At 40.6% G+C, this 19344-nt stretch overlaps 1 protein-coding gene across 4 annotated transcripts in view; it reads left to right on the top strand.

The window, feature by feature from the left end:
* MCF2L (MCF.2 cell line derived transforming sequence like) overlaps nt 1–19344 on the top strand; it is a 249336-nt gene that overhangs the window by 132741 nt on the left and 97251 nt on the right. For all 4 annotated transcript variants that reach the window (XM_089693565.1, XM_089693564.1, XM_089693563.1 and 1 more), the window contains one exon: nt 4996–5110. In XM_089693565.1, the coding sequence (XP_089549691.1) occupies nt 4996–5110 (115 nt within the window). The remainder of the gene's footprint in view (nt 1–4995; nt 5111–19344) is intronic.

The following is a 19344-nucleotide window of genomic DNA, read 5'->3' as shown; positions in this document are numbered from 1 at the left end:
TGTATTATACCGGTACCTTTATAAATAGAATATAATTATTACCAAATAAACTAAGCACAGTCAAATTAGGAAAAAAAGTGGTTCTTTTTGTGTTGGTTCACAGGGTCCACCGTACTATGTATAGTTTTAATAAATTTTGTGTGTGATTTTATTCTTTACTTCTGGAGGAAAAGAAATTTAATCTCCAAACACGGAAAGGTTTCTTCACAGTAAGAGCTGTGAAAATGTGAAATAGACTCCCTCAAGAGTTTGTTCTGGCCAGCTCAGTGGATTGCTTCAAAAAAGGCCTGGATTCTTTCTTACATACACAGAATATAACTGGATACTAACATTTATAGGTAAAGTTGATCCAGGGAATATCTGATTGCATCTCGGGGGATCAGGAAGGAAATTTTTTCCCAGCAGAAGCAAATTGGAGTATGCTTTGCTGGTTTTTTTTTTTTGCCTTCCTCTGGATCAACTGTGGGTATAGAATTATAACTTTTTTTTTTTTTTTTCTATGTTTGAACTGGATGGAGTTTTTTTTTTTTTTTTTTTTTTTTTTTTTTTTTTTTTTTCAGCCAGACTAACTAGAAATAAGAGTTGATAGCTTCTAGCAGCACTCTTTGCATAGAGTACAGATGAACTGTCATTTCTGGAGTGGAGGAATTTGATTTCTACAACATGCATTTTATAAATCAGCTCTAGAGCTACTTAACTGTACAAAATCATCCAATGTGATATAGTACCATGATTAATAGCCCTAATTGTAGATTGTTCTGTTGCATTCTGATTGCTTCTACATTAGTCAGTGTTATAGAACATATTGTAGTCGGATAGCTGTCATATTGGCTGACCTTTCAAGACGATGTGGATAACCCTCAAGGAGCTTGCAATCTAAGGTCCCTAACTCCCATTCATACATACACACACTAGGGCCAATTTAGACAGGATCCATTTCACCTACCACTGACAAGATCAAGATTTTAGATGTGAGCCAGTTAACTTACCAGCAAGTCTTTGGAGTGTGGGAGGAAACCCATGCAGCCACAGGGAGAACATGCATACTCAAGGCAGGTGGTGCCGTGGTTGGGATTCGAACCGATGACCCTACTGCTGCCAGTCGGGTCTGCAAAATAGTGGGCAGACAGCTTCTCTAATGTAGGTGCTGGATAGAAATAGAATTACTTATTATGACTTCCCTGTGGTGTAATTATTTTAATGTCTTAATTACTTTTACAAAAAAAGTAACGTGGAATCTTTGGGGAGAGAAATATGGGTGCTGTCACTGATTTTTAAGGTGCAGTCTTCAGTGCTGTCATCACCATCTAGTGAGTCTCTAACTTAGAAGAAACAAACAGACTAGGATATCATGCTTTTAGGACCTGACTAGCAGGGACGGACTGACAACTCATGGGGCCCCTGGGCAATAGGGGATCATGGGGCCCCTGTGTCCTTGCCCAAACTCAAAAAAGCCTATGAAAAAGGTACCAGGGGCATCTCATGGGGCCCCCTACTGACCCCGGGCCCTCGGGCAGTGCCCGAGTTTCCAAATGGTCAGTCCGCCCCTGCTGACTAGTAATGCTTGTTCTTGGTCCGCAAATCCCCTAATAGTGAAGCCAGAATTAGGTCAATAGCCCCTCACCCTGTACCTCTGTGTACAATTCAGAAATGAAAGCTCCTACTTACTATATAGAAGTGTGTGTATGTATAGATGTGTACATACATACATACATACATACATACATACATACATACATACATACATACATACATACATACATACATACATACATACACTCTGTAGACATCAACTGAAACCTTTATTTAGGCATTTCACTTTGAGTCTTTTAGCTCCCTCTAGTGTCTGTTAGTAAGAATAGCATGTTTTATTTCTTGAGCCCTTATCAGCAATGCAGTTTTGTTGTCTTTTCAGTTGTAGAAAGAATAAATGTGCATCAAAGTATTTGCTGATATTTATATAAAATGTAAAAAAAAATCAATTGTTGCAGTCTATGTGCATTTGTAATGTATCTGGCTCTAATATTTCAGCATCTTTCCATTGATCTGCTCTGGAGTTCTCTAGCTTTTTGTCCTTGATTTATGACATTTGTTTTTTGCTAACTGCCACTGAGGTGTCTGCTCCTTTTTTTTTAGGGAAAAGAGGACAGTTAATGACAAACGTAAATTAAAAGAGAAGTGCTGGGATTTAAAAAATAAAAACCTTTCAAAGTCACCTAGGAGGATGCAGCATTGAATCACTGTCCTCCACCGCCTCTGCCCTGAGAACAGAGATTGCTGATTGTCCAGTTCTAGGTACACACTAAGCCCAGGGTGGTGACTTTGCTCTGCCCCTCCAATGCTCACTTGAGAGGCTGGCCCAGTGGCATGCTGAGAGACTGAGCCAGCTGCCAGTCAGGCATCTGGGTGGATCCCTACATTAAAGTGTTACCAACTGGACCTCTGTGAATTTTAATTCAGTACCCCTGCTGTTGTGGGTTTAGTAACATTTTCTTTCTGCAGAGTTCCAAATCTCATTTTTCTTCTAATTACTCAGGTCTTTCACATCACAGCCCCTAATTAATATCCTCAGCCCACCCTTTCCCACCACAGCCCCCCGTACATCACAACTCCCTTTCACATCAGAACCCCCCCCAACATTATAGCCCCGCTTACATTACAGTTCCCCTTGCAATCACAGCTCTCCCCCTCCTGACATCACAGACCCTTCATATCATAGCTCCCCCTCTAACATCACAGTCCACCCATATCACAACTCCACAGCTCTCCGCACATTACAGCCTCCCAGTATTACAGCTCCCCCCTCTCACATCACAACCCCCCCATCACAGCCCCCATTTCACAGCTCCACCCGCTCTCACTTCACATCCCCCTATATTTCGCAGCTCCCCCCTCATTTCATAGCCCCCCATATTGCAGCTCCCGCTCCCCATTTCACAGCTCCCACCCTCTCACTTAACAGTCCCCCATATCACAGCTCTCCTCTCACGCACCCCTATTTCACAGCCCCCCCACATCACAGCCCCCTCCATATCACAGATTCCCCCTACCTTAACTCCGCATTGTGGAGGGCAGGAGGAATGGCATTGTGGACTCCTGCATGTACTTGCCTGCCACTGATGCTGTTGAAGTCACAGCAGGGAAGAGGGTGGGAGGAATGGACGGAAGGACTCCTTCTGAATGTACCAGCTTGCTGCCGCTGAACTCAGTGGATGGGAGCTGTCCAACTCTTCTTGTTGAAAAGTGAGTGGCTTGTAAATATGAAAGGTTGGTTCCCCTCTACCCACTCCACATGTAGACCTGCAATGTCTCTCACCCTCTTCCCAGTTCTAAGTTCAGAGGTGGTGGTGGAGTCCTTCCTTCTATTCCTCCTGCCCTCTTCCCTGCTATGACTTCAACAGCAGTAGCGACTATGGCGGTGGCAGGCGACTATATACAGAACAAGAGTTCACCCTGCCATTCCTCACGATTTCTAACAGCTGCATTGGCGGGATGAGAGGAGTCCACTCAAGCTGCTAAGTTGTGTGGCTGTGGTCCAAACAGGACTGTGACTCGGTCCATATTCGGACCGCGGTCCGCCATTTAGTGACGCTTGCACAAGAGTAAAATCAGTCTGTCTATGCAGTAAAACATGCTTGTTATACTCACCTGGGAGCCTAAAGAGTTAATATTCCGCATCGTGTAAAAAATTTTGAAAAAATTATTTTTTGTCACCATCTGTTTCTTATTTTGGAGATTTCCCTTCAATCCCTGTCCCATACCCAAAACAGGAAGTGAGAGGAAGCACCTGCACTTTAAAGGAGTTCCTTGGGACCCCCAAGTCACCAGAACTAGTGTAACCATTGGAAGATTCCCCCCCCTATTACTTTTCTGGGGACAACCCAAAATGTGGGATTTTCCTTTACTTTCAATGATAATAGTAAACAGAATACATAGAGAGGGTGACTCTCCTTTACAGGGGCACAGACAGCAGGAAAAACTGACGGGTTCTAATCCATCTCCACTCTATCCAAAACTAAAAAAAAGCTTTGCCTTTTAGTTATACTTTATAAGCTTATTCATACCATAGTGCAGAGACATCAGTTTTTCTTTACGTGTTCTGCAAGGGCACAACAAAATCAATTGTTCTCTGTGTCCTGTTCACACCACAACACTAGTGTCACATGCAGATTTTTTGAAGCGGATGTGAAAACTGGTGTAAACAGATGTGTCTGCAAGTGAAATCTGCACATCTGTTTCCATCAATTTTTGTTGCAAGTATGGTGTGAACAAGGCCTATGGGTTCCCTGAGACCTGAAAATTATTTTAAGGGTTCCCCTGGGTAGCAAAGGGTTGAGAAAGCCTTCTATAGAGGATCACTTGAGTGACGTTTCTGGGGCTGCTGACATTACATCCAAGATGGCAGCACCCAGCAGCAGTCTCAGGCCTTTTGGATGTCTATAAAAGGGAGGTTTTTACAGGTAAACACGCATACTGTAGTAGCAATTTTGGCAAACCAGAGAACTCCGGACACGGACTAAAGGAAAACAAATGATTTATTAAAAATAGCGCTGTTTTGACTCAACAGATGGCTCATGCTCTCATCTACTAAGTGAGTTATAGAAAACTTCTTACAAGCGTATATATTGATTACGTCACAAGGCATACATTTCTTCTTTCACGTTCTATTACTTTCAACAGGCTTTCTAAACTCTGCAGAATAACCTTGGACAGCAGCTGCAGATAGGAATCCCAGCTACAAGCTGGTACAAATCACTCACAGGAAATAAGGGAGTGGGAGAGTGAAAACTTTGCTTTTACAAACACAGGCTGCTAGAAGTATTTAAAGGGGAACTCTGCCATATCTGGGTGCTACCCTTCCCATAGGACTAAATTCACATATAATCCTATGGGAAGACTGTTGTTGAAATTAATGATATGGCGACAAGGTCTCTGTATCCTTTGTAGAAGAAAGCAGCGTTTTTAATTCTAAAATGAAATGTGTTGTTGTTCTAGGTGGAAGGGGAGATAATGGGTGTCCTGTCATCACTTTCCCAGAATACCCCGAATTCAGCGAGATCCCGGAGACGGAGTTTCAGAATGTACTGACATATCTAACAAGTGTTCCCAGGTAGGATTGTGTTTAATGCAGCTGATGTGAAACATAAACTGAGAATGAGAGTACTATGCACCCCGGGCACATCCTACATTGTTTTTTGTTATGAGCACAGGCATACTATTATTATTATACAGGATTTATATATTGCCAACAGTTTGCGTAGCACTTTATAGCGTGAGGGTGAACAGTACAGTTACAATACAGTTGAATATAGGAGGCATACTAGACATGTTTTTATCCTGGAAGCAATGTGATTTTTTTGGGCAGGGCCTCCAAGCCAGACAATAAGCAAACTGTTGACATTTGATTAAGAGACAGGCTATAGTAAATACAATAGTCCTGCTGTGATCAGAGTCCTGTAACACTACACCCTTCACCTTTTTCAGGAGTGATTGTAACCTGGCCCTGTCCTCCACAGGGATGTCTCATCCTGTTGCTCTTCTGGTTAATTATCACTGTACATGCATTCTTCCATACTGATCTAGGACAAGGATTTGTTTTGTTAAAATGTACCAGAATTCACCAGTGTTAGAGGACGTTTTTTTTTTTTTTCTTTTTTTAATTGGACAGGCACAGCTCATTTACAAGGAAAAGGGAACCATTGTCCCTAAAACAACCAGGTTTTAGCCTAAAGTGTGGGGTCTTGTGAGCTACTATGGTGTATACAGAGTGCTAATAAAGAATTAAATTAAATATTATAAATGATACTAAAATTGCTGTAAAACCAATACAATAGTGAAAATGAAAATAAAATTATGTGTAAAAACTGTGGAAAAAAAAAGTGGTTTGCTTACACTCTACACCAGGGGCGGACTGACCACTCATGGGACCCCCGGGCAATAGGGGATCATGGGGCCCCTGTGTCCTTGCCCAAACTCAAAAAAGCCTATGAAAAAGGTACCAGGGGCATCTCATGGGGCCCCCTACTGACCCCGGGCCCTCGGGCAGTGCCCGAGTTTCCAAATGGTCAGTCCGCCCCTGCTCTACACATATTCATACCATTGTGTCATAGAGAATACAATCAGAAATGGTGTTGCGCTTCACTACCAATTGTAATAATAAAATTGTGAATAAATAAATATGAAATAAATTAATAGTCCAGCATCAAAAGAATATATATCAATATCACTGCAATTATATTATTGCTGCAAACATGTCCTTATTAAGTCTGTGACTTTGACACTTCTAGTGCTGTGATATGCAATAATAATCGTGCAGTCCACCAATCATTGCATAAAAGTGCAGCGCTTAAAGTGACAGATATAGTTTGTAAAAAAAAAATAAATGTGTCAAAAAATAGTCCATCCAAAATGAAGAAAGTCCCAGAGGCTATGATGAAACAAAGGAAATCCAAGGACAGTTGTGTCACCAACCATTCAAAAAGGCTTACCAGAAAGGCATGACCCCCTGTTAAGAGTGGTCAATCACGCTTTAACAACCCAGAAAGCCGGTCACTCGAATCCTCCTCCAGATCACCAAAAGAGCAGATAAGGATCTTCCAAACAATGGATCTTACTTAGGGTAGCTGAACCACTCAGAATAAGATTCAAAAGTCGTAGTAGGAAACATGTAAAAGCGTGATCCACATAGTGTATAACCATTAAATCAACATTTATTTAAAGTACGGTTGCACTCACATGAAAGCTACCAACCTTAGGCATTGATGGGAAAAAAAATCCAATTTTCCAGTTTCCAAAATGGCCACCGTCTGGTCGCGCATGTGCAGTAGGCATGTACGGGCTCCACCCTGAGCGTTTCGTCACAGGTAACGTCATCAGGGGCACCACCAGCTTAGGGCGGAGCCACGTACACACGCTACTGCTTATTCCTCCCCCACCTACCTTAAGTATCCGTCCCCTCTACCTCCACTAATGTCTCCCCCCCCCCCCCCCCCCCTTTTTTTACTTATTCTTCCATAATTAAAAACTTGGATGCACATTACCATGGCTTGTAGCGTTTGAATATGATGAACCCTTGATCTGCTCCGACTTGTATTTCTGGTATACCGTACCCCCCACTACACTCTAGAGTGCCGTTTGGGGATTTAACCCCTATAGTCCTTACTGTTGGACAATACAATACTAGTAACAAAACATCTAGATATCCAACATTGCTGTCTTCCTTATTTAAGTATTGTTTCTATGGCCTGTTGAATTTTTGATGGCACACAAGCACTGTATTTGATATTCTGTTTTTTTTTTTTCATCATATTTATTTGGAGATGCACAAAAAGCATAACTCAAAGAGGAGGTCCAGGTTCCCCCCCAAAATTAATAGTCAGCAGCTACAAATACTGTGCGTGAGTCACGCTGCGCCTTGAGATTGGTCCTGTAGTCTTATGGGACCTGTGGCGTGTCCCAGAAGGCTTCTGGGTGAAGGAGGAGGGGCCTGGCTTCCAGCTTAGTTCCTCACTTTCAAAACCACCTCCCAAAAGGCAAATGTAGCAATGGAGGGGGGAAGGAGGCAGACAAGCGGAGCTTCCCCGTTTTGTGTGGAGCTCCGCTTTAACGCCAGAACAAAATGCAATATATTGCAGATTACCATTCCTTTGGAAGCTGTATTAGTTTTTTCTTTTTCAGGTTTTTTTTTTTCAACTTTTTCACCTGGTGTTCTTGCCAGTAACACATGAATAATATGTATACAGTCATTTATTTTTAAAGTTTGTTAAAATACTGACACCATCTCTGACCCTGATTTAGCAAAAATTCTGTGCTTTAAAAGCCATAAGCCTACAACTAGACAAACTACACACTGTATCTGAGCACCACAAACCCAAAATATTTAATTTGCTTATAATATTCAAAGCAAGCTCGTTCATCCACTTATGTCCCCATGCTTAATTTTGCTAAGAAATCACTTTGAAAAACACCCCCCTAGTATTACTGATCATGACCATCTTGCGTAAGGGCAGATTATGTAGCATTTACTTCCTATAATTCATCTGTCCTTAGCTCAGGCATGCAGGCAGGAGGGTGTGCTTGGCAGAGAAAACCCCTCCTAAAAATACCTGGGATTTATGACATAATTTGTCTAGATCTGGAAACCAAGAAGTAACTGAAGAAATCTGAAAAATGTTTAAAACAAGTAAATATGATATACGTTTCTGTTAATCCTAGAAGCGTAAGGATTGGCCATTTTAGGACCACATGAATGCATGAACATAAAAAAAACCTTGAGCCTTTACAACCACTTTAACACCTTCTTAGAAAAGATAGTGTTCAAATCAAATTACAACTGATGAGATCTGCCAGCACAGTACAAACAGGAATAATTATAGCAAACACAGCTCCTTGGCCCCATCATAAACAAAAAGGACTAAGTAGGATTTTTCTAGCTCAAGTTTCCAGAGAAGAGTTGTGCTATGTGAATGGGTACATGTAACAAATATTAAGTTGGTGTTATCCCAGTCTGGCTGAAAAGTGGAATAACACTTTAAACAGTATATTTAGCTGTTTACCTTCAGCTCAGTTACTATATATGTACAGTAGGTGTACTTTCCACTTGTGGATAGCTGCTTGTCTAGAGTTCTGCCTTAAAGTGGAACTTTAATCAGAAAATTATGTCCTGCTAGATCACTTCATGCTGGCCCCTTTTACAGGTATAACGATGTAAAACGTTAAATGCATGTCCATACTGTTTAAAAGCCAGTAATACACTGCCTCACCCTGCTCTGCACATGTTCAGTTGCTCTCTATTTTTAGGCAATGTGCAAAAAGCGTAGAGGCTGATCTGTTGACAGCTTAAGGATTTACTGCTGCTCCGGGGCTTTGGGCTTCAGTAAAATAGCTGCCTCCAGCAAAAAGCAACAAGAACAATGTTGGAGGCAACTTGCAGCACACACTCATTTTGATAGTATAATTATTTAACAATTTAACACTGTATGGGCACCCATCCCTCCTGAATATTGAGTGACAGAGCCTGCATAAGTTCTGTACAGTACTGGTGTTGGCTAAATCTGTTTTAATGTAGTTGTCAAGGTAGATTTGTTTAGATCTATACCCTTAAGCGACACTGGCCCTTGTACAATGCCACATTTGTATTCCACGAAAATCTATATTGAAGAGAACAATCATAAGCTGTTAAATATTGGCAGAGCAAGTCTAAAATAAACCAGCTCTGTAGATATTCTGCTCATGGGTAGCTTTCTACAAAGAGGGGGTCTCCAATCAGTTTTTTATTTACAGTAAGCTGTCAGGAGGGGAGCATGGAGACTGCTGTTGCTGGCCACATTGCATGGCTTTCATAGTCAGAATCCAGTTTCAGCAGTTTTATCACTAACCCCAAACCAGTATGCAGATATTGCCTTATTACCTTTTCCTAACTTTCCTGATCTACACACTTGCTCTGGATTACAGTGGATAGAAAAAGTCTACACACCCCTGTTAAAATGTCAGGTTTCTGTGATGTAAAAAAATTAGACAAAGATAAATTATTTCAGAACTTTTTCCACCTTCAATGTGACCTATAAACTGTACAACTCAGTTGAGCAACAAACTGAAATCTTTTAGGGGGGGAGGGGGAAGTAAACATAAAAACTAATATAATGTAGTTGCATAAGTGTGCACACCCTCTTTTATAAATGGGGATGTAGCTGTGTTTAGAATTAAGCAATCACATTCAAAATCATGTTAAATAGCAGTCAGTACACACCTGCCATCATTTAAAGTGCCTCTGATTAATCCCAAATACAGTTCAGCTGTTCTAGTAGGTCTTTTCTGACATTTTCGTAGTCCCATCCTACAGCAAAAGCCATGGTCCGCAGAGAGCTTCCAAAGCATCAGAGGGATCTCATTGTTAAAAGTTATCAGTCAGGAGAAGGGTACAAAAGAATTTCCAAGGCATTAGATGTACCATGGAGCACAGTCATTATCAAGTGGAGAAAATATGGTGCAACAGTGACATTACCAAGAAGTGGATGTCCCTCCGAAATTGATGAAAGGATGAGAAGAAAACTGGTCTGGGAGGCTGCCAAGAGGCCTACAGCAACATTAAAGGAGCTTCAGGAATATCTGGCAAGTACTGTGTGTGGTACATGTGACAACAATCTCCCATATTCTTCATATGTCTCGGCTATGGGGTAGACTGGCAAGACAGAAGCCTTTTCTTACAAAGAAAAACATCCAAGCCCGGCTAAATTTTGCAAAAACACATCTGAAGTCTCCCATGTAGGAAAATGTGTTCTGGTCTGATAAAACCAAGGTTGAACTTTTTGGCCATAAGTCCAAAAGATATGTTTGGTGCAAGAACACTGTACATCACCAAAAGAACACCATACCCACAGTGAAGCATGGTGGTGGCAGCATCATGCTTTGGGGCTGTTTTTCTTCAGCTGGAACTGGGACCTGAGTCAAGGTAGAGGGAATTATGAACAGTTCCAAGTACCAGTCAATATTGGCACAAAACCTTCAGGCTTCTGCTAGAAAGCGGAACAGGAAGAGTAACTTCATCTTTCAGCATGACAACAACCCAAAGCCTACATCCAAATCGACAAAGGAATAACTTCACCAGCAGATGATGAAAGTTGTTTGTGTTTTTTTTTTTTTTTTTTTTTTTTGGGAATGGCCCAGACCTGAATCTGATCGAAAATCTGTGGGGTGATCTGAAGAGGGCTGTGCAAAGGAGATGCCCTCACAATCTGCCTATTCTTCCTTGCAAAAACACTCCAAATCTGTCAAATATTGCAAAGCCAAGATGTGCCATGCTGATAGACTCATACCCAAAAAGACTGTTGAAACACCTTTTGATTTAATTACAGCACTCAAAGTATTAGTTTAAGGGGGTGCACACTTATGCAGCCATATTTTAGTTTTTTATTTTTACTTCCCTCCGCCTAAAAGATTTCAATTTGTTGTTCAACTGAGCTGTACAGTTTATAAGTTACATTAAAGGTGGAAAAAGTTCTGAAATGATTTATCTTTGTCTCATATTTTTACATCACAGAAACCTGACATTTTTTCATAAAAAAATAAAGAATTCTAGGTATGGTATATTTTTACATAGTTACATTGATCCAGCTTGGACCATTGTAACTATGTATATACAGTACCATACTTGGCCAATGCTCCTGAAAAATGGAAATTGGTGAAGTAGACACCACTACTCCAGTGATCTCCACTTGCTTCTGGGTACCACTCTGAGCGGCTGACCTAATGCATTGTGAATACAGGAGTTTGGCCACTCAGCATTGGTGCCATTCAGCAAATGCTTTTACCTTTTCTGAATGAATGCAAAGCATTCTCTGATTGATTGGATGAGGTGGAGAGGCGGGGTAGTGATTTCACACTCTCCACCTCGTCAAAAGAACGCTTTGCATTCATTCAGCGATCAACCTTCTCACAATGCAGCATACCAGTTGATCAGGACAAGACCCGAAAACAGAGATCGCTGGAGTAGTGGTGTGTACTACAGTGATTTCCAACTTCCAGGGGTATTGGCCAGGTGTGGTATATACATCACTACATTGGTCCAAGCTGGGTCAATGTAACTATGTAAAAATATCTATACCTGGAATTCATCCATAAAGCGGTAGTAATCTTAACACGAGCATACACACAAAAATAAAGGGTCCGCCTGCAGGTTTAAGCTATAATATGCATCGCATACTAGCACATTGTGTCAGACTTATCTATAGAACAGATACTGATTTCATCTTCACCTGGTCTTCCTTCCAAGTTCGTCTGCTCCAGCCATTTGTTTGGCTCAGCCGTGATGACGTCCTTCCCGCACATATGCATGGAATCACGGCCTCCGCTGGGAGCTCTGAAGGGACGGCAGAAGTGTGCTGTCTCTGCAGAGCGCATGCGCCGGTGACATCACCAGCTACTGCTCACTGGAATATCTCCTACATGGTGCACGTTTCAGGGATCTTCATTTTACCTACAGACAAGCTTTATTATAAGCATACCTGTAGGTAAAAGTTGGAAAAGCAGACTTTGCTACAGCTTTAAGATGGGCATAAACTTTCAGTGGGTAGATTGAGAAATGCCCCTGCCAGGACATTGTATTCTGACAGTGGCACCCACAGCTGGTAGAATACGCTGATCAGCTGCTGCAGCTGATTGAAAACACATTTTCCAACATGTCCCTTCAACAGAAGTCCATCAAACGACAGCCACACACTGTACAAAATGCAGCCAGTCCCAGCTGAAGTGCATGAATCTATGACCAGCTTTACTTTAAGGCTCACAGGTTCACACCTATGCAGTTTGCTTTATGTCCATTTTGCAGTGCTTTTCGCACTTTGCATTTTTTTCTACACGCGATGTTTGCCACGATTTGCATTTTATGCAGCTTTTTTTGTAAAGTGTAATTTTTTTTTTTTCTGGGTAGAATAAAAATGCAAAACGCGGCAAAATCGTGGCAAAAACACACTACCATGCATTTCAGCAGATTCTCCATTGAACTCCATTGTAGCAAAAACTCTGCTTTTTGCTTTTAAAAAAATCCCTGACCCTTTCCAAAAATGCAGCACCTCAACAAAAGCATAGATGTGAGCATGTGCCATAGGAAACCATGTTAAATGGACTATAGTGCGTTTCTGCAAAAAGCACTAAAAAAGTTTTGTTGTGAACGGAGCCTAAAAGAGCTTAGCCAGAGAGACCACATTCTAGCCAGGCAACTAGCATAATCCGAAGGTCATGCCATCTCCCATCTTTCTGTTATGATGGGTTTACCATAGTGGAACTGTAAAATGAGTAGCTTGAAATATTCCCCCTTTCTCTCCTTACAACCTTGATATGCACAATTGCATATCAGACACCTCTGTGCAGAGTACCATCAGCATATTTCATTATGTAGTAGACCGAGAGTCATGGAGTAATGTGCATGTCCTGCTTGTTGCCATAGAGTATAATGGACTGGGTCGGTGGAACTATAGGAGGTTTGTTCTTCTGATGGCTGCTACTGGTGTGTCCACATAACTATGAAACCCATTTCCTACTATAAAGTGAAAGATGCTGCCAGAAGCCAAGCCTAAAGCTTACAAACACTCATTTGTACTTTTATACACCTCATAGTGGCAAGATAGGCAAGGAGGGTATTTTTACTGAGTTATTTTGCAATTTCCTTTACATTTTAAACTGCTTTATAGGCTCGGGGCCATTTCATGCCACAAAAATGCACTCCGGATGTGTTCCGGATTTCATTTTTGTTTACAGTTCACACCACATTCCGTTCCTGTGCCTCTTTGATGCATTTTGCTGTGTACAGTTCCGTGCAGAAAAAATGCAGTATATTCTACTTTTTTTTATTTTTTTTATTTGTGCACCAGAAACTAGGTTTATTGGAAAACATGTGCATGCATTTTTGATGCAGAAAAAATTACTCTGGAGGACATCATCTGCTGTGAACCAGCTCTAAATCAAGATTTTTGACAATGCATTTATTTATAACCTAGTTTTTGTTTTTTTTAGGGGGGGAGGGTTTTGTCCAAAAATTAGAGCTGAGCCTGGGTTCACATATGTGTGGTGCAGTATATTGCATGTGATTTGCACAGGAACCGTACCGCATTCCTGTGCAAATCACATGTGAATTGTGTGCGGTGCGATTGGAGCCATACATTTTGTATGGCTGTATTCGCACTGTACCCGCACCAAAAATGTGCAGGACCTTTTTTTGGGTCCGCACTAGAATTGGATTGCATAGGTAATAACACCTATGCGATCCGATTCTGCAAATCGCGCTGCTTTTTGCGGACCACTTTCGAGGTGTTGACGTACACACCCGCAGCGGTTCGCATGAACGGGGTATGATTCTGATGCAGTGTGGAATTCGCACTGAAAACGCTGCAAATTCCGCACTGCATCAGTGTGAACCAGGGCTGAATGTGAAGAAGCCATGGATTTCATTAATTTGAGATTTGACATCTAAATCTGTGTTTCCAACAATGGGAGAAAGTCACCTACAAGGCTCCATGCACACTGGGCGTTTTAATAACGCTGGTAACGTAGCTGTGTAAAGCCACGTTAAAAAAACCCTGAGTTTTTCAGAGTTTTTGCATTAGCGGTTAACGTTGTTTTGGCGTTTTTTTTTGTTTTTTTTTTTGTTTTTTTTTGTTTTGTTTTATTTTGTTTTGTTTTTTTAGCATTTATTCTTTTACCAAAAAAAGTCCAAAAACAGTTTGTGGCGTTTTGCCGCGTTTTTCAGCGTTCGAGCATTTTTACAGCTAAAAAACTCCTCTAGAAACCCACTACATTTGGGTTTTTTTTTCCAGCCAGAAAATGCCCCTGCCAAAAAAACACTGATTAGTCTATGTGTACATGGACACATAGGATAACATGCTGGGGAGTTTAATGACTGTAGAGAAAAAAAACCCAAAAGCCAAAAACAGCAGCTAACGTTAGCTAAGCTCTCAGCTCATATCAGCATTTCATATAAGCAAAAAAAAAACAAAAACAAAACGTACACCTTCAATTCACTTACAATAGCTGGCATAAATACAGGTCAAATAATGTCTTCTGTCATTACCTCTTCTTTTTTTTTCTTTGTGAATTTTACATTATCTAGGCATTGTCTGCTGTTACACCTGGAGTTTCTTTTTATTGCAGCTTTTAATATAATGTGGACATGCCCTTTAACTTCACACATCACTAATATTGCATGTAATTTTATAATATCTACATATAGTTCTGTTCCAAAAAATGCATGGCATCTGAACTGTCTATTTATAAATTATTTCCCTCAAGACTCAAACTACTTACATTCACGATTCACACATTTTTAAAATTCGATTGAATAGGACAGAATCTCTAATTTGGTTTTTACAGTACATGCTAGAAAAGATGCTCACCATTGGAGAAATACCTGGAACTTGTGAGTAGGGTAGCTAACCGGTTTTACTTTCCTGTACCATATATATAAAAAACTGGTAGTCAGTAAAACCTGTTGATCATAGTAAAAGTTTATGGATAAAAAATTATTTACACGAGTTACTATAACAATATATAGATGTCATAAAGTACAGGAACTACTACAGCAATAATATAGATAAGTCATAAAGTACATGGACTACTACAGCGATATGTAGGTAAGGCATCGTGTACAGAAATGTTTAGCTTGTTGCTCATTTAGACATACTGTAGGTTTCTTTTTTCTGAAGAATTTGGAACAGAGTTGGTTAATGCATATTCATAGTAAATGGCTTGACCCTGTCCAAGAAATGCCCACAACCCTCTGTGCACCAATTAAATTTGGCTTTTCTACCACCCAACAGGTAAAAAGAGGTTAATGTAGTTCCATTAAAATGGTATTGAATCTAGTTGTTAGATATAGTGATCCAAAGGCACATTTTACTAAGCAAGTCCCACTTGTAAGCATGTTAGACATTTTAAGGACTGGATTGTTTCATCCCCTTCCTGTTCAGGCCATTTTTCAGTTTTCAGTGTGGTCATAGTTACACTGACAACTACCCAGTCATGCAACACTGTACCCAAATAAAATTAATATATTTAATATATTTTTTAAGACCTATCGAACCTTCTTTTGGTGGTATTTATTAACAACTGTTTTTTTTCCTTTGATCTACAAATGAAAAAAAAAAAGAGACATTTCTGGGGAAAAAAAAGGTTTCCCTTTACTATCCAGTATAAAACATATCAAATAAAAATGTCAAGACAGTACAAGCACTCCCCAAATTACCCCTTTTTGGAAAGTGGACATCCCAAGATCTAATTTTTGCCACAATTTATTGGAAACGAGGAGTCATACTGGTATTGAAGTGGTTAAAAAAAAAAAAGGTGCACTTGGCCTCTAACCCATTTACGCTGGTATAACGCATATTTGCGCGTCACAAAGGTAGGCCTTATTCGGAGGTACCATTTTATATGTGCACTGGCATTTGTGCATGCTCCATAACACTTCCAGAATGGATATCAAACTGTCACTGACCACTCCTGGTCTTGTACTTATGACTGGGAGATGGAAGAATGACTCTTGATCGCATGATCACTGTGAAAGGTTGTGGTTGGCTTTCACACTGATCACTTAGTAAAACCTAGATCATGAATAAAAATCCCCCAAAACATTCCTACATTTATTGATGGCCAGTGGCATTTTATGACCCCACCCCCATCATTGGTGGTCAGCAGCACTTTAACCCCCCATCCTATCAGTCCCACAACATTAGTGGTCAGTGGTATTTCAAACCCTCCAAAGTAATCTTTCAGCACCCCCCCCCCCCTTCCCAATCATTGGTGGTTGCACTTTAAATCCCCCGAAAACAATCCCACGACATTGTTAATTTAATTAAAACGGACCTTCAAAAGACAGTGTGTGCACCTGGCTTCAGCCCCTTTCCTCTCTTCAGCTGGATTTTTTGACTGCTTTATTATTAATTTTTTTTTGTGCTGCGAGGCAGCACTTTCTCTATAGTCTAAGCGAGAATGACGTTGCACACAAATACGCATATGTGCTGAAGGGTTCAACTGGGCTTCAGTACTGTTGCGCTTGTGTGGGTTTCCCTGCAAATGCATGCAGGGACTGTACAGACGAGGTCAAGGACCTCCTATTTTCTGTGCATGCATGTGAACCTTGGTGCATACGCACATGCACCACAGGGCTTTGCCAGGTCCCGAAGGCCGTGCAAAGTCTTGCGACTCAACTGTCCATCTGATGTCTTAATTTGGCCAGATTCACAACTATCCATGTCCACTTTTGTCCATTTTTTTTTTTTTTTTTTTTTTTTGTGTGTTGTAGTGCATTTACTAGTATTTCATTTTTCTTATTGGGAATCACAGCAAATAAACTCACAGAAAAACAGACATGGCTTGTTTGTCACACCGATGCGCAAAGCACTGTAGAGATCTAAACTGCCTGGTTGCACAACATTACTTCATAGAACACAGTTCTATTCTGCTTTACAGCATGTGCTTTTTTAATGGTGTGGATGGGGCCTTGATGTCTATAGTCACTAAATGATACCCAGTTGAAGTACATTTAGTGTAATTTTTCATTAGGGACTATGCAATGGGCACTCAGTGTTGCTTGGTAGGAAATCTATGGCACTGCGGTGGTGTGATGTGGGAAGTATAGTGCTTAGTGTAATATACTATAGTTTTTATCATATGTGTATTTTAAATGATAGAGACAGAATATCAGCCAAAAATCCAGACAAAACACATGATACAAATGTTATATGTTGAGTTGCAGTTCAGTGAGTAAAATGTAAGTATTTGATCCCCAAGCAACACATGACTTCGTACTTGGTGGAGAAACCCTTGCTGGCAAGCACAGAGGTAAGACCTTTCTTGTAGTTGGTTACCAGCTTTGCACACATCTCAGGTGGGAATTTGGTTCACTCTTCTTTACAGATCTTCTCTAAATCCTTAAGGTCTCTTGGCTGTCACTTGGCAACTCGAAGTTTTGACTCCCTCTATAAATTTTCTATAGGGTTAAGGTCTGAAGACTGGCTAGGCCACTCCATGACCTTAATGTTCTTCTTGAATCACTCGTTTGTTGCCTTGGAATGTTTTGGGTCATTGTCATGCTGGAAGACCCATCTTCAGTGTTCTGGCTGAGGGAAGGTTTTCATCCAAGATTTTAGAATACATGGCCCGTCCATTGACCCCTCAATGTGGCAAAGTTAGCCTGTACCTTTTTAGCAAAGAAACAGCCCCAAAGCATAAGGTTTTCACCTCCTGTGCTTGACTGTAGGGATGGTGTTCTTAAGGTCATAGTCGGCCAAACTTTTTTTTTTTTTTTTTTTTATTCCTTCTGTTAGATTTATTATGTAGCACTATTTGTACACTCTTTGCGGCTACTGGGGTATAAATGCGTCACCTGTACAGTATTTAGGAGCAGAGCCCTTATAATCTGTGTGATCAGGACAAGATCTCTAACAAGTGCTAGTGCCTCCACTCAATTGGGGCTTGTAGATAACAAATGAAATCCCAACTGAGAAATGCATAATCCACATAGACCGTAATCCACACAGCATTGTATATGAAAGTCCATGTATTGAAGAAATAACATTCAGTGAACCATCCAACATAAAGTATCTTCCAAACAGGAACATTAAAGCATTAACAGTCTTTTCTGCGCTTCTCAGTGAGGGGAGGCTGCAACACTTAGTCTGAGCTCTCTCTCAGGAAATCCACACTTCCTTCTTTTTTCACAAGTGCGCTCTCTGATGACCTCATCCTCTGTGCCCAGAGAACATAGCAGCCATATTGGAAAAGGGCAAAACAAACACTGCATAATAGAAGTATACACTGGAAAATGGGCAAAGAAATTATCACATCACTACATTTACATCCAACGTTACATTACGTTCCAACTACAGATATAGGGCCTCTCAGGAAGTAGTGATAACTGTGATTCAAATAGATGTGGTGGTAAGCTTTTGTAAATTAGAAATGTAATGTTTATTTACTTGAATGATTTTATGGTCATGTAATAACTTTGAAAACAATTCTCTTGAACAGTCCCGAAAGGTCCCTGATGATGAAGCAGATGTAAACTGCTAAACACATCGGAAATTACCTGTGGGACACTATCATTTTTTAAGCTCTTTTATGCTTTTAAGAAAGTTTTGTATACAATGGATATGGAATTTCCTACCATTTTTATGTGAACCAATGTTATTGTTTTTTCTACTATGACCTGTACGAGTACAGTGCCTTTAAAGTCCCATTTTCTTTGAGGGTTTTCCCTCTAGTTTGTTTCCGAATCATTTAGATCTTCATTGACAAACTTCAGACGGGCCTGTACATGTGCCTTCTTGAGGAGGGGGACCATGCGGGCGCTGAAGGATTTCAATCCTTGGCAGCATATTTTGTTACCAATGGTTTGTTTGGTGAATGTAGTTCCAACTGCCTTGCGATCATTCACAATCTCCTCCCATTTGCTTCTGGGCTCACCCCTCTCTTTTCTCATGATCATTCTTACCCCCCAAGGCAAATTTTTGCATGGAGCTCCAGACCAAGGGTTGTTATTGGTTATTTTGCATTTCTTCCATTTGCGAATAATCGCTCTCTGTTATCTCCTTCTCACCAAGCTTCTTGCTGATGGCCAGTCTGTGGGAGCCAGAATTACTGTTGGTTGGTAGGGGATCAAATACTTATTTACTCACTGAACTGCAACTCCATTTATAACATTTGTATCGTGTTTTTTCTAAAATTTTGGTTGATAGTCTGTCTCTACCATTTAAAATACACCTATGATAAAAATTATAGACCCTTCATTTCTTTGTAAGTGGGCAACTTACAAAATCTACACGGGATCAAAAAATTATTTTCCCCACGCTATTAGAG

Source organism: Staurois parvus, unplaced genomic scaffold (genome assembly GCF_062004578.1).
Source record: "Staurois parvus isolate SC_StPar_1 unplaced genomic scaffold, SC_StPar_1.0 ptg000634l, whole genome shotgun sequence".
Lineage (NCBI taxonomy): Eukaryota > Metazoa > Chordata > Amphibia > Anura > Ranidae > Staurois > Staurois parvus.
This window is presented reverse-complemented; position numbering and strand designations above follow the sequence as displayed.